The sequence below is a fragment of the Macaca nemestrina genome, chromosome 10 (assembly GCF_043159975.1).
Source record: "Macaca nemestrina isolate mMacNem1 chromosome 10, mMacNem.hap1, whole genome shotgun sequence".
Taxonomy (NCBI): Eukaryota; Metazoa; Chordata; class Mammalia; order Primates; family Cercopithecidae; genus Macaca; species Macaca nemestrina.
The window spans coordinates 129,738,078-129,751,381 of record NC_092134.1 but is presented as its reverse complement, the minus strand read 5'-3'; the positions used below and the strand labels follow the sequence as shown (position 1 = coordinate 129,751,381).

The following is a 13,304-nucleotide window of genomic DNA, read 5'->3' as shown; positions in this document are numbered from 1 at the left end:
CTCAGGAGGCTGAGGCAGGAGAATGGTGTGAACCCGGGAGGTGGAGCTTGCAGTGAGCCTAGATCATGCCACTGCACTCCACCCTGGCCAACAGAGCAAGACTCCATCTCAAAAAAATAAATAAAGAATGTGTGAATCTGCACCTGTAATCCCAGAACTTCGAGAGGCAGAGGTGGGAGGATCACTTGAGCCCAGGAGTTTAAGACCATCCTGGGCAACATAGCAAGACCCTGGCTCTATAAAAATTTAGAAGTTAGCCAAGTGTTATGTCACACAACTGTGGTCCCAGCTACTTGGGAGGTTGAGGTGGGAGGATCACATGAGCACAGGAGGTCCAGGCTGCAGTGAGCAGTGATCATGCCACTGCACTCCAGCCTAGGCAACAGAGCAAGACCCTACCTCAAAAAAAAAAAAAAAAAAAAAGCAATTCGTGAACCTGGCCAAGCATGATGGCTCACACCTGTAATCCCAGCACTTTGAGAGGATCACTTGAGGCCAGGAGTTGGAGGCCAGCCTGGGCAACATATCAAGACACCCCCACACCCACCCCATATCTACCAAAAATTTGGGGCATAGTGGCACGTGCCTATAGTTCAGAGCTTTGGGAGGATGAAGCAGGAGGATCACTTAAGCCCAAGACTTTGAGACTGCAATGAGCTGTGATCACACCACTGCACCCCAGACTGGGTAATGAAGCAAGACTATGTCTCTTTAAAAAAAAAAAAAAAGAAAAGAAAAAATTGTGAACGTTATACAAACTAAATCTCAAATCCTGAAAGCATTTGAGGGTATGTCCCTGAACAAGCAAAAATTTTAACAAAAAGTAACATTAACAAGGCACTTTATAATTATTTCATTTAAAACACCCAATAACCCTGCAAACTAGTCAGGTATCATTATCCACATTTTACCAGTAAAGAAACTGAGACCTAGAGAAGTGAACAAGACCAGAACCACAAAGTTATGAAGTTGTGACGCTTGGGCTTTAAATCCAAGGTTTTAGTATTGAAATTCCCCAGTCTTTCCTTTATACCTTGTCATGTGATGATACAGATAGGGACACAGCACTGAGAGTATTCCCTGGCTTTCTGCTATTGATTCAACAGGGACGCAGGACAAAAGGTCTCCCAAACTCTCACAATACCCCATCACACCCAGTCAGTGTTAAACCTCCAATTCTTTGTAGGGAAAAAAAATCATCTAAACGCAACAAATCAGATTTTTCTCATTAGAGCCCATGGTTGACTACATATCTTTACTGTAACAGAGGATGACATTCTCAAAGAATGAATTCTCAATTATGAACAAAAATATTTTACATCAAAAGGCAGTTTTACTTCAAATAATATGTACTCACAGCTAAGTACAGTACTGTTACATATTAGAAGACCACCTTACACCATATTTTGCCACATTTAAAACGAGAGCTCCACTTCTGAAAACTTTGCTAGTGGAAACAAGACAATTTAAACTATTACCTCTTTCAGGTCTTGTTACATAAACAAGTGCAACCTATCTAAATTCGAATAATGAACAAACCCAGCTCTGGTCTCAAAGCTAGCGTTAAAATAAACAAACGGCATTTACATCACACATTTCTCCTCCAAGAAATATAACTGGACAACCAGAAACATCCCAAGTTGTAAGTTTCCCCACGACTCTAACCAATCAGATGGTTCTCATATTTGTCAATCCTATTAACCTTATGTCTTAAATACATATTCTTATGTCAAATACACTTGTTTCTAATAGCTATAGCAAAACCCCTTTCAATACAGTACACCATAATAAAATAAGTATATTAAACCTCTCCAGTACATAACACTTCATTAAATTTTCTGCCACAAATTTCTAATGAGCACTACCTTTTCTGGGGTTTACATGTGGGAAAACTTTGTAATATGCTTAGAATATCAAGTGTAAGTAATACAACATGCAAACACAATGCTGCATTACTATAGAGTAACTCAAGAAAGTATTTCTCCTCCTCCAAAAAAAAGTCATTCTTATCCAAAATACATATCCACAATACACATAAAAATATACACCTGTCATAGACTATTAGTTACTATTAGTGTTCTGTAAACTTAATTAGTTTGGAGGACTTAACAAAAGTTTAGCTTGTTAACACCTAAAAATCTCCAGCGACCAGAGGTCCCACGCCTGAAAAGAACTTACCATGAACGACAGTGAGAATTTTAACTAACCAAAACTACAAGCCACCGTATCCAAAAGCAGTACTTAAATTCCTCTGCTGGTAAAAATGCTCCACAGCCATCTCAAGTTCAACACTGAGTAGTTTGGGAAGAGCGGCCGAAGGGCCAGTCAAAAATCTTTGTGAACTGTCACAAAAGTCACAGAGCATGTGTCAGCTCTGCAGTGCAATTCAAAACATCATAGTACACTCGAATTCAAGCGATTCCCAGAGCAAATTATCTAGAACAGCCTATGCAATTTACCGAAGTGCCAAGCAGTCCCCAGGGGAGCAGAGCAAATTATCATTTTGGTCCCAGGACCGGCTCCTCTTCACACGAGGATGAATTTCCCTAGTAATGCCAACTGTACACTCGCACACTCCGAAAATAGGGGCAAGCCGTGAATACCAGAGGTTACAAGGGCAATGTTTTGTTTTATTATGGACTGAAGCTCAGAATGTCCCCAATGCTGAAACGCTCGACCTATAACCCCGGAGTCACTTTCCAACTGCGCTCTCACCCAGGATCATTATATCTCAAACGGAAGCCAATTATTACCTGTAACAAGGCCTGGAAAAAATAGTAAGAGGGCTTTAAAAGTTCAACTAAGAAAAACCGAAACGGGGTGGCGAGTGGGTGGGGGGGCTTCGATGGATAAGGTCGACCTTAAAGCATCTCGGGCTCAAACATTTTAAAAACCAAAATACGTACAAAGACCCTCTTCCCTGGAAGACCCCAGGCAGAGAGAGGCACACAGACACTCAGTCATCCCGACAGAATGGGGTGCCAAAGGTTCCCTAAGATCAGCCGCCGGGATCGAGGCTCCGATGTGTCCGGGAAAGGTCCGGGAAGCCAGGCCAGGTCCGCATTGTGGCCGGGCGGTGCGCGCAGCCCCTGCTCCCGGGCCCCTTTCTCTCCCCCTCCCCACGACCAGGCCTCTCCCCGCTCCTCTCCCCTTCTCCCTCCCTCCGTCCCTCTCCTCCCCCTAGACACAGAAAACAAGGCCACCTCCCCTCGAACCCCACCAACTTTCCAATGCCCCCACTCTTCCCACCTCTCAGGAGCACACAGAAGCTGCAGGCCAGGAGGCTCCTCAGGACGGCCCCCATCTTCCCTTCTCGCGTTCTCTTCTCTCACCGGCGAGGGGTGGCCAGAAGAGAGGGAGGCGAGGAGCCGGGGCGGCCGCCGCAGCGGCAGGGCTGCACGCTCATGCTTCCCAGCTTCCCAGCGAAAGAAGAAAGAAAGGGGCACGTCAAGGTTCCGCGCGCGCCGCCGCCGCCGCCCTCTCTACCGCGCCGCTCGGCCCCGGGCTCGCGCGACGCCAGCGTCTGCTTCCATCCCGCCACCTCCTCCCCCGGCGCCCCGCTTCCCCCGCGCAGCTCCTCATTCAGCCTCTGCCTCGCGCAGCGGCGCAGGGATACGGTCGGCACCGCCTCCTAGGATCGCCGCGGCCGTGTCCCTGCGCGCAACGAGCCCCCTCCCCCGGGGCTGCCTCCCTCACGGCCAGGGAAAGGAGTCGGCAGCCGCACGCACGGCCTCTGCCTGAGACCCCGGGAGAGGCTCCGGGGTAGCTGAGGTGAACTGAGAGGGAAGTCCTCCTCTCGGTGGCGCATTCCTGCGGGATTCTTTCCCGGACCGGCCGCTTCGGCCCTCCCCGCGGAGGGCGTGAGGCGACGTCGAACAACATTGGAGCCGGCGTGGTCGGGACTACTTTCTGCGGCTCGGCCGGGCGGTCGTCTGCCCCGCTCTTTGTGCGGCCGCCGCCGGCGGGGCCAGGTGGGGTTCCGGGCTCGCGCCCCCAGCCACCTGGGACTACACAGCCGCGGTGAACGCGCGGGGAGCCACGGCGGGTCCGGTTGCGGGGTGATCAGCTCCGTCTTCGGGGTTGGAAATCGGTTGCAGCATCCTTTTTTTGGGAGGGACGGAATTTTTGAACGCTGGTTACACTGGCTTTCAACGTGGATCTGGTGAAGGATATTAAAACGCCAATTCAAAACTGAGATTGTTATTTTTATCCCGTCTTCCCAGAAATACAAACTACCCCCAGAATTAAGCCCAAACAGCTAAAGATTTCTAAACTGGCAGATAAAATTCCAAGATAAATGCGTCAAAATCTAAGAGCAAAGGGACAATTGGACAAGACTATTTAGGATTTTACAAGTTGCATATAATAACGAATGTTTGGCATGCTTTAATTATCAATTCTCAGCTTGAGAAGGAAAAGATTCCCCCAGAATCTCAGACTGTGCACAGCCTCTGCTACTCCCAGTTCACTGGGCATTCAGGAGTAATGGCCCAGACGCCCCCTGAAATCACCTGCCAGGCTTCAGTCTGGGCAGACGCGCTCCAAGAGTTAACCCCTAATGGAGCCATCAGATGCATCCTGCCCAGCTGTCACACGCCCTTACCTGGAGGTAGATGGGCAAGAAAGTGGAGCTGCTACCACAATGTTACAAGTATCTCAGTGACATTGGACTTCACTAGTGCTTGAACACACGTTATCATATTTGACAGTCAAAACTACCCTGGGGAAAGGCAGGTTTTGTTACTTATTCTTTATTGCACAAAGGAGCAAAATGAGAACCTGAGAAGTTAATGACTTACCCGGTGCCACTCAAGTAGTGAATAGCAGTACCTCAGCCGAATCCAGGTCTCTGACTTCAGCCACTAAGCCCCCTCCAAGAAATGCGCGCTGAACCAAAGGTGCTGCAGCCAAATCACTTTCTCCCAAATTCACCTGAGAAACTCTATGCACCGTTGATTTAAGAACCTGCTTCTCCCTGTAGTCCCAGCTACTCAAGAGGCTGAGGCAGGAGAATGGCATGAACCTGGGAAGCGGAGCTTGCAGTGAGCCGAGATCTCACCACTGTACTCCAGCTTGGGTGACAGAGCGAGACTTCGAGACTCCGTCTTAAAAAAAAAGAAAAAACAAAAACCTGCTTCTAAGAACGAAGTGAGTTTTATATTCTGGCTTCCTCAAAGCAGAAAACTGGGCAGGGCACAGGTGGCTCACACCTGTAAACCCAGCACTTTCGGAGGCCGAGGCGGGCAGATCACAAGGTCAGGAGTTCAAGACAAGCCTGGTCCAACATGGTGAAACCCCCGTCTCTACTAAAAATACAAAAAACTTAGCCAGGCATGGTGGCACATGCCTGTAATCCCAGCTATTCCGGAGACTGAGGCAGGAGAATCGCTTGAACCCAGGATGCGGAGGTTGCAGTGAGCCGATATAACGTCATTGCACTCCAGCCTGGGCAACAGAGCAAGATTCCGTCTCAGGAGATAAAAAGGAAAGAAAGTTAACCTTCAGGACCCCTCACTTTAACAGGCCCCTTCCAATGTCTGGGAAGGGACCCTTATGATATGTTCACATGGTTCTATTTGCAAAACAAAGATAATTTTGAATTCTTTTTCTGTATAATTGTATTATACAAAATTGTATAAGCTTCAAGTCCCGCAAAGTCTGGATCTGTCCCTATTTATAATAGAAAATGCGGTACAACCTAAATCTCCGTAGACTATCAACCTAAGTAGGGCAATGAGATATTATACGCTGCTGAAAAATAATAATTTGGAGGATTATGCAAGAGTGTTGAATGTTTATAGTGAGTTAAGGTTTTTTGTTGCTGCTGTTGCTGCTTTTTGAGAGAGAGTTTTGCTCTCGTCGCCCAGGCTAGAGTGCAATGGCGCTATCCTGGCTCGCCACAACCTCCCCCTCCTGAGTTCAAGTGATTCTCCTGCCTCAGCCTCCCAAGTAGCTGGGATTAAAGGCGTGCACCACTACACCCAGCTAATTTTGTATTTTTAGTAGAGACAGAGTCTCTCCATGTTGGTCAGGCTGGTCTTGAACTACCAACCTCAAGTGATCTGCTCACCTCGGCCTCCCAAAGTCTTGGGATTACAGGCATGAGCCACCACGCCCGGTCAAGTTAAGCTTTTAAAAAGTGAAAATGCATGTACATTTTATTATAGCTATGTAAAATAAAAATATATATAATATACAAACATAAATGCACACACACATATGTATAGCACATATTTGAGCAAAGACCAAAAGTAAGTGCACCAAAATAGGCATTAGGATGGTAAAATAATATGAGATGTAGTTTGCTTTTCTGTTCTTCAATTTTGTTTAATGTACTATATATTTACTACAGACTTACAAAATATACTTAAGTGAAAATCTATAGCTTAAGCTTAAGCCCTAGAGAGAATGCCATTATTATTACATAACTAATTTGTTTCTCATTCTTTTAAGTGCTGATCAGATACCAATCACTATGTTAAGTGTTGGGGATATAAAGATGAGAGTACTTATAGTCCCTACCCTCAAGAAGCTTACAGCCTAGTTTGGAAACACTAATAAAGTGAGTAATTAAAATATTAAAATTTGCAGGGCACAGTGGCATACACCTGTAACCCCAGCACTTTGGGAGGTCAAAGTGGGCAGATCACTTGAGCCCGGGAGTTCGAGACAAGCCTGGGCAACATGGCAAAACCCCATCTCTACAAAAAATACAAAAATTATTTGGACGTGGTAGTGTGTACCTGGAGTCCTAGCTATTCCGGAGGCTAAGGTTGGAGGATCACTTCAGCCCAGGAGGCCAACGCTGCAGTGAGCTGTGATCATGCCACTGCACTGCAGCCTGGGCAATACAGTGAGACCCTGTCTCCAACTAAAAAAAAAAAGAGAGAGAGAGAGACAAAATTGCTAAGTGTAGAGATGCTTTTCTGCCTAGACAATTCAAAGAAGGGAAAATAGGGCCAGGAGCAGTGGCTCACAACTTTAATCCCAGCTACTCAGGAGGCTAAGGCACAAACATCACTTGAACCCAGGAGGCGAAGGTTGCAGTGAGCCGCGATTGCGCCACTGCACTCCAGACGGGGCAACAGAGTGAAACTCTGTCTTAACAAAACAAAACAAAACAAAACAAGGGAAAATAACCCTAGCGCTGAGGTGAGGAATACAAATCAGACTTTGCCAGGCCAACAAGACTGAAAAAAAATTTCAATCACAATAGTAGGTTTAAAGACGCTGGATCATTAAAGAACTTGGTATGTCCGGGATTTGAAAGTAGATTCATATAGCTGACACATGGAATGCTTTTAGAGAATGTCAGGAATTGAGGCAGGACCATTAAATAGCTATTGATTTATAAAAAAACCTTTCAAGCCATACTAAGAAGTTTGGATTTTAGCATATTAACAATGTGGACATTGAATAATTTTGCACATTGTACAGAGGTCTATGAAAGGCGTGATCAGGACAGCAGCACTGAGGAGTGAAAAGAGATCATGGATTTAAAGAACACGAGATTAAAACAGATGTAAATTGAGAGAGAAAAAGAGAGTAATGGGAGTCTCTTTTACGAAGAAAAGAAATACCTGGCCGGGCACGGTGGCTCATGCCTGTAATCCCAACACTTTGGGAGGCTGAGGCAGGTGGATCACGAGGTCAGGAGATCGTAGACTATCCTGGCTAACACAGTGAAACCTCGTCTCTACTAAAAATACAAAAAATTAGCCAGGCGTGGTGGCGGGTGCCTGTAGTCCCAGCTACTCAGGAGGCTGAGGCAAAAGAAAGGCATGAACCCGGGAGGCGGAGCCTGCAGTGAGCCGAGATTGTGCCACTGCACTCCAGCCTGGGCGACAGAGCGAGACTCCGTCTCAAAAAGAAAAAGAAAAAGAAATACCTAAGAAGTATTTCAAGAGGGAGTGGGTAATAAGTTTAACAATGCCTCTTTTGTATTGGAGGTGTCTATAAAACATCCAGGTGGAAATATACAGTAGACAGTTTTTATATAGAAGTTAGGACCCAGGAGAAGAATGGAAAACACAACCATCACCGATGATGATGAAGCCTATATATTACACAGTTAAGGGTCATATTCAAGAATATTGAATTGTTATTGACTAGTTATTACCACACTTTTCTGGAAGATGCAGTAAAACATCTTAAAGAAGGGAGCTCCTTTTATAATCCAGGTGAACTCATCTTTGGGGGCTACTGGTGAGCTGAAGGTTGAGGTCCTAGTTGAAACCATGAACTTACCTAAGGAAAGCAGTTAGTGTAATTAGAAAAGTGAGCTAGGGCAGAACCATATGATATACAATATCTAGGAACAAACAGACAGAGAAGTTAGAGAGAGAGAGACCAGAGACCAGGTGCAGTGGCTCACGCCTGTAATCCCAACACTTTAGGAAGCTAAGGCAGGCAAATCACTTGAGCCTAGGAGTTTGAGGCCAGCCTGGGCAACATGGTGAAACCGTGTCTCTACTAAAAATAGAAAAATTAGCTGGGCGTGGTGGTGCATGTGTGTAGTCCAGCTACTCTGAAGGCTGAGATGGGAGAATCACCTGAGCCCAGGAGGCAGAGGTTGCAATGAACTGAGATCCCACCACCGCACTCCAGCCTGGACCACAAGGCAAGACCCTGTCTCAAAAAAAAAAAAAAAAAAAAAAAGAGAGAGGCCTGGAAGTGGCAGGTAAAACACTGATTGAGGCTGGGTGTGGTGGCTCACACCTGTAATCCCAGCACTTTGGGAGGCCGAGGTGGATGGATCATCTGAGGCCAGGAGTCCAAAACCAGCATGGCTAACATGGTGAAACCCCATCTCTAATAAAAATACAAAAATTAGCCAAGAGTGGTAACAGGCACCTGTAATAATTCGAGCTACTCAGGAGGCTGAGGCAGGAGAATCGCTTGAACCCAGGAGGCGGAGGTTGCGGTGAGCCAAGATCATGCCATTGCACCCCCAGCCTCGGTAACAGAGTGAGACTCTGTCTGAAAAAAAAAAAAAAAAAGGCTGGGCACAGTGGCTCACGCCTGTAATCCCAGCACTTTGGGAGGCCAAAGTGGGCAGATCACGAGGTCAGGAGTTCAAGACCATCCTGGCTAACACAGTGAAACCCCATCTCTAAAAAAATACAAAAAATTAGCCGGGTGTGGTGGTGGGCGCCTGTGGTCCCAGCTACTCAGGAGGATGAGGCAGGAGAATGGCATAAACCTGGGAGGCAGAGGTTTGAGATGGTACCATTGCACTCCAGCCTGGGCAACAGAGCAAGACTCCATCTCAAAAAAAAACAAAAAACAAAAAAAAAAACAAAAAAAACGCTGATTGAAATTGCTACCACTAAAGAAGGTATGATCAGTAATGGCAAATGTAGTCACTGTTAACAACAAAGAGTCTGCTATGAGAAGTACTGAAAAGAGGACATTGTGACTGTAACTTTCTCGAACATCATTGATGGGAAGATACTTTATGCCAGTGTTTTAGAAAATCAGTCTGGGCATAAAATCAGTCTGGGCATAAAATATATATACCTTTAAACTGGGACACAGTTCCAATCTGGCGCAGCAGCTCACGCCTGTAATCCCAGCACTTTGGGAGGCCGAGGCGGGCAGATCACCTGAGGTCAGGAGTTCGAGACTAGCCTGGGCAACATGGTGAAACCTGTGTCTCTACTAAAAACACAAAAAATTAGCCGGGCATGGTGGCGGGTGCCTATAATCCCAGCTACTTGGGAAGCTGAGGCAGAAGAATCACTTGAACCCGTGAGGCAGAAGTTGCAGTGAGCCAAGATAGCCCCATTGCACTCCAGCCTGGGCAACAAAAGCGAAACTTCTTCTCAAAAAAAATAAAATAAAATAAAAATTAAAAAATAAACTGAACTCTACTTGGTATTTATCCATAGAAACAAAACTTCATAGAGATATGTATACACAGATATGTATTATAACATTATAATAGAAAACAAAACAAAGACTGGGCGTGGTGGCTCACGCCTGTAATCCCAGTACTTTGGGAGGTTGAGGGGGGCAAATCACGAGGTCAAGAGATCGAGACCATCCTGGCCAACATGAGGAAACTCCATCTCTACTAAAAATTCAAAAATTCGCTGGGTATCAGCTGGGCTTGGTGGCATGTGCCTGTAGTCCCAGCTACTTGGGAGGCTGAGGCAGGAGAATCGCTTGAACCCGGGAGGTAGAGGTTGCAGTGAGCCGAGATCGCGCCACTGCTCTCCAGCCTGGCAACAGAGTGAGACTCCATCTCAAAAAGCAAAAAAAAAAAAAAACTCTACAAAAATGGCAGTTTTCCTGGTTCAACCTAATCAAAAGAACCTGAAGCCTGCGTTTCAAAAAAAAATCACAAAGTGCACAAAATAGTCATTGGTGACTTTAAACCAAAGCAGTTTCAGCAGAGGTATGAGAGCCAAAGCAAAAGTGCAGTGAATTGAGAAATGAAGGGGAAACAGGGAGGGAGGGCAGTGGTTTTCCAAAATCTTATTGTTAAAGGACAGAGAACACTTGGGTGGCTGGAAAGGAATTTGGGGCGGGAGGAATTTGGGAGTTGACTTAGTTAGAGTTGATTGCTTACTTTGTTTTTAAGTTTGAGAGGAATATGATCATATTTATAACCTGAAGTAAGTGATCAAATGAAGGAGAGTGGGGAAAGTGATTCAGAGACTTCAAGAGGATCTGGAGCCTAGCAGAATGGATCAGCCTTGGATGGGAGGAGGAGGAACAGGAGGATTTCCACTTCTGGAGGAGAGGAGAATGCGTGTGGCTGCTTGACCTTCAGCTGCCCTTTCTCCACGCCCACTTTCATGGACTCCTTCCAGAGGCCGTGCGAGGGACCATGGCAATGATTAGGATGGTCATACGTTTTTATATTATTTGCAAAACCAAGATTGTTTTAGTATTCATTTTCTCTAAAATATCTCCTTCTCCAGTTGTATATGCTCAGCCCTATAAAACCTGAACGTGCCCCTAGTAGCTATAAATAGGTTTCATGGGGAAGGTAGTGGAGACAAGATTTGATCACCTTCATTTTCATAAAAACAGAAAGTAAAGTCTACATTGACAGTGAAGTAAGAAAGAATATGGTGGTGGGGGAGGAGGTCAGGAAAGTGACAAAGGTTCGGAAAAGTTGGGAATGGAAGAGGGAGTTGACAAAGGACAGGTTATAGGATCTTCTAACAGCACAGAGGGTGCTGCTGTAACTGCCTACCAGAAATGTGGTGGATATCATGAAGAGTGGCCTTCTTGCCTCTGTTTTTCTTTTTTGAGACAGAGTATCTCTCTCTGTCACCCAGGCTGGAATGCAGTGGTGTGACCTCGGCTCACTTCAACCTCCACCTCCAGGGTTCAAGCAATTCTTATGTCTCAGCCTCCCAAGTAGCTGGCATTACAAGCGTATGCCACCATGCCTGGCTAATGTCTGTCTTTCTTTCTTTCTTTCTTTCTTTCTTTCTTTCTTTCTTTCTTTCTTTCTTTCTTTCTTTCTTTCTTTCCTTTCTTTCTTTCTTTCCTTTCTTTCTTTCTTTCCTTTCTTTCTTTCTTTCTTTCTTTCCTTTCTTTCCTTCCTTCCTTCCTTCCTTCCTTCCTTCTTTCTATCTTTCTTTCTTTCTCTTTCTTTGGTATTTTTAGTAGAGACAGGGCTGATCTCAAACTCCTAGCCTCAAGTAATCCACTTGTCTTGCCCTCCCAAAGTACTGGGATTACAGGCATGAGCCACTGTGCCTGGCCCATCTATTTTTCCATCCTTCAATGGAAATAACACTTGTTCCTAGCTACACCATGAAAATATCACATGGGATGCCTAAGAAGAATTCACTATAATTACAAAATAAGTATACTTTGGGGCCGGGCACAGTGGCTCACGCCTGTAATCCCAGCACTTTGGGAGGCCAAGGTGGGCAGATCACCTGAGGTCAGAAGTTCAAGACCAGCCTGACCAACATGGAGAAACCTCGTCTCTACTAAAACTACAAAATTAGCCAGGAGTGGTAGCACATGCCTGCAGTCCCAGCTACTCAGGAGGCTGAAGCAGGAGAATCACTTGAACCCAGGAGGCAGAGGTTGCGGTGAGCCAAAATCGCTCCATTGCACTCTAGCCTGGGCAACAAAAGCAAAACTTCGTCTCAAAAAAACAAAAAACAAAAAAGAAAGAAAGAAAGAAAGAAAGAAAAGAAGTACACTTTGTTTTCAATAATATTATTTTTTCTTTTTTCAACATCAGCTATATAAACCCCCGTAAAGTTTAGTAAAACATGAAAAATAAATTAAACACTGTACGTTAAAGTTTTTACATTTGTCCCAAACAGGATGAAAGGATATCTGCAGTAGAGGGTAACCTGGAAAAGGGAATCAGAGCCAGAGAAAACAGAGGAAGGAGTCCATTTAGGGGAGAGGATAGTGGCAGTGTTAGAATATTGGTTACAGCCGTTCTGGCATGGTGGCTCACGCCTGTAATCCCAGCACTTTGGGAGTCCGAGGTGGGTGGATCACAAGGTCAGGAGGTCAAGACCTGCCTAGCTAAGATGGTGAAACCCCGTCTCCACTAAAAACTACAAAAATTAGCCAGGTGCGGTGGTAGGTGCCTGTAATCCCAGCTACTCAGGAGCCTGAGACAGGAGAATCGCTTGAACTCAGGAGGTGGAGGTTGCAGTGAGCTGAGATTGCACCACTGCACTCCAGCCTGGGCAACAGAGTGAGACTCCATCTAAAAAAAAAAAAAAAAAAAAAAAAAAAAAAAAAAAATTGGTTATATCCAGAAGGATTAATCTATTGAGTTTCTAACTATCGGAGAAGGAAGTTACAAATACAACAAAGATATATTCGTGCCAATGGCAATGAAAATGGTGGAGTAGGGAATTCTAGGGTTAAGGAACTCTCTTCCTTTGCAGAAACACTGAAAAAACTGGCAAAAGTCATGAGAAAGAACTTTATTAGAACTCTAGAAGATAGTCAAAGGTTTACAGCAACCAAGCTAATGCTTAATAAGGATAATGGGCACTGAATCATGGTAAGAGAGGTTTGTCATGTTTTACCTTACCCTTGTCCAATCCCCCTGCCCAGTGCAGCAGCAGTCTAGAAGACAGCAACCCATGCTCCCAGTGCAGGTTCTCAGTTTGGTAGGTGTGTTAGGCCATTCTTTTGTTGCTATGAAGAAATACCTGAGACTGGATAATTTACAAGAAAAGAGGTTTAATTGGCTCATAGTTCTGCAGGCTGTAGAGAAAGCATGGCACCAGGATCTGCTTCTGGGGAGGCCTCAGGAAATGTTTACTCATCACCAAAGGTGAAGCAGGAGCAGGCGTGGTGAG

At 45.4% G+C, this 13,304-nt stretch overlaps 1 protein-coding gene across 2 annotated transcripts in view; it reads right to left on the bottom strand.

Moving 5' to 3' along the window:
- Positions 1-3,617, bottom strand: part of LOC105482314 (LDL receptor related protein 6) — a 152,650-nt gene extending 149,033 nt beyond the window's left edge. For both annotated transcript variants that reach the window (XM_011742335.3, XM_071072190.1), the window contains exon 1: positions 3,250-3,617. In XM_011742335.3, coding sequence (XP_011740637.2) covers positions 3,250-3,304 — 55 coding nt within the window. In that variant the 5' untranslated portion in view covers positions 3,305-3,617. The remainder of the gene's footprint in view (positions 1-3,249) is intronic.
- Between the last annotated feature and the right edge of the window lie 9,687 nt (positions 3,618-13,304).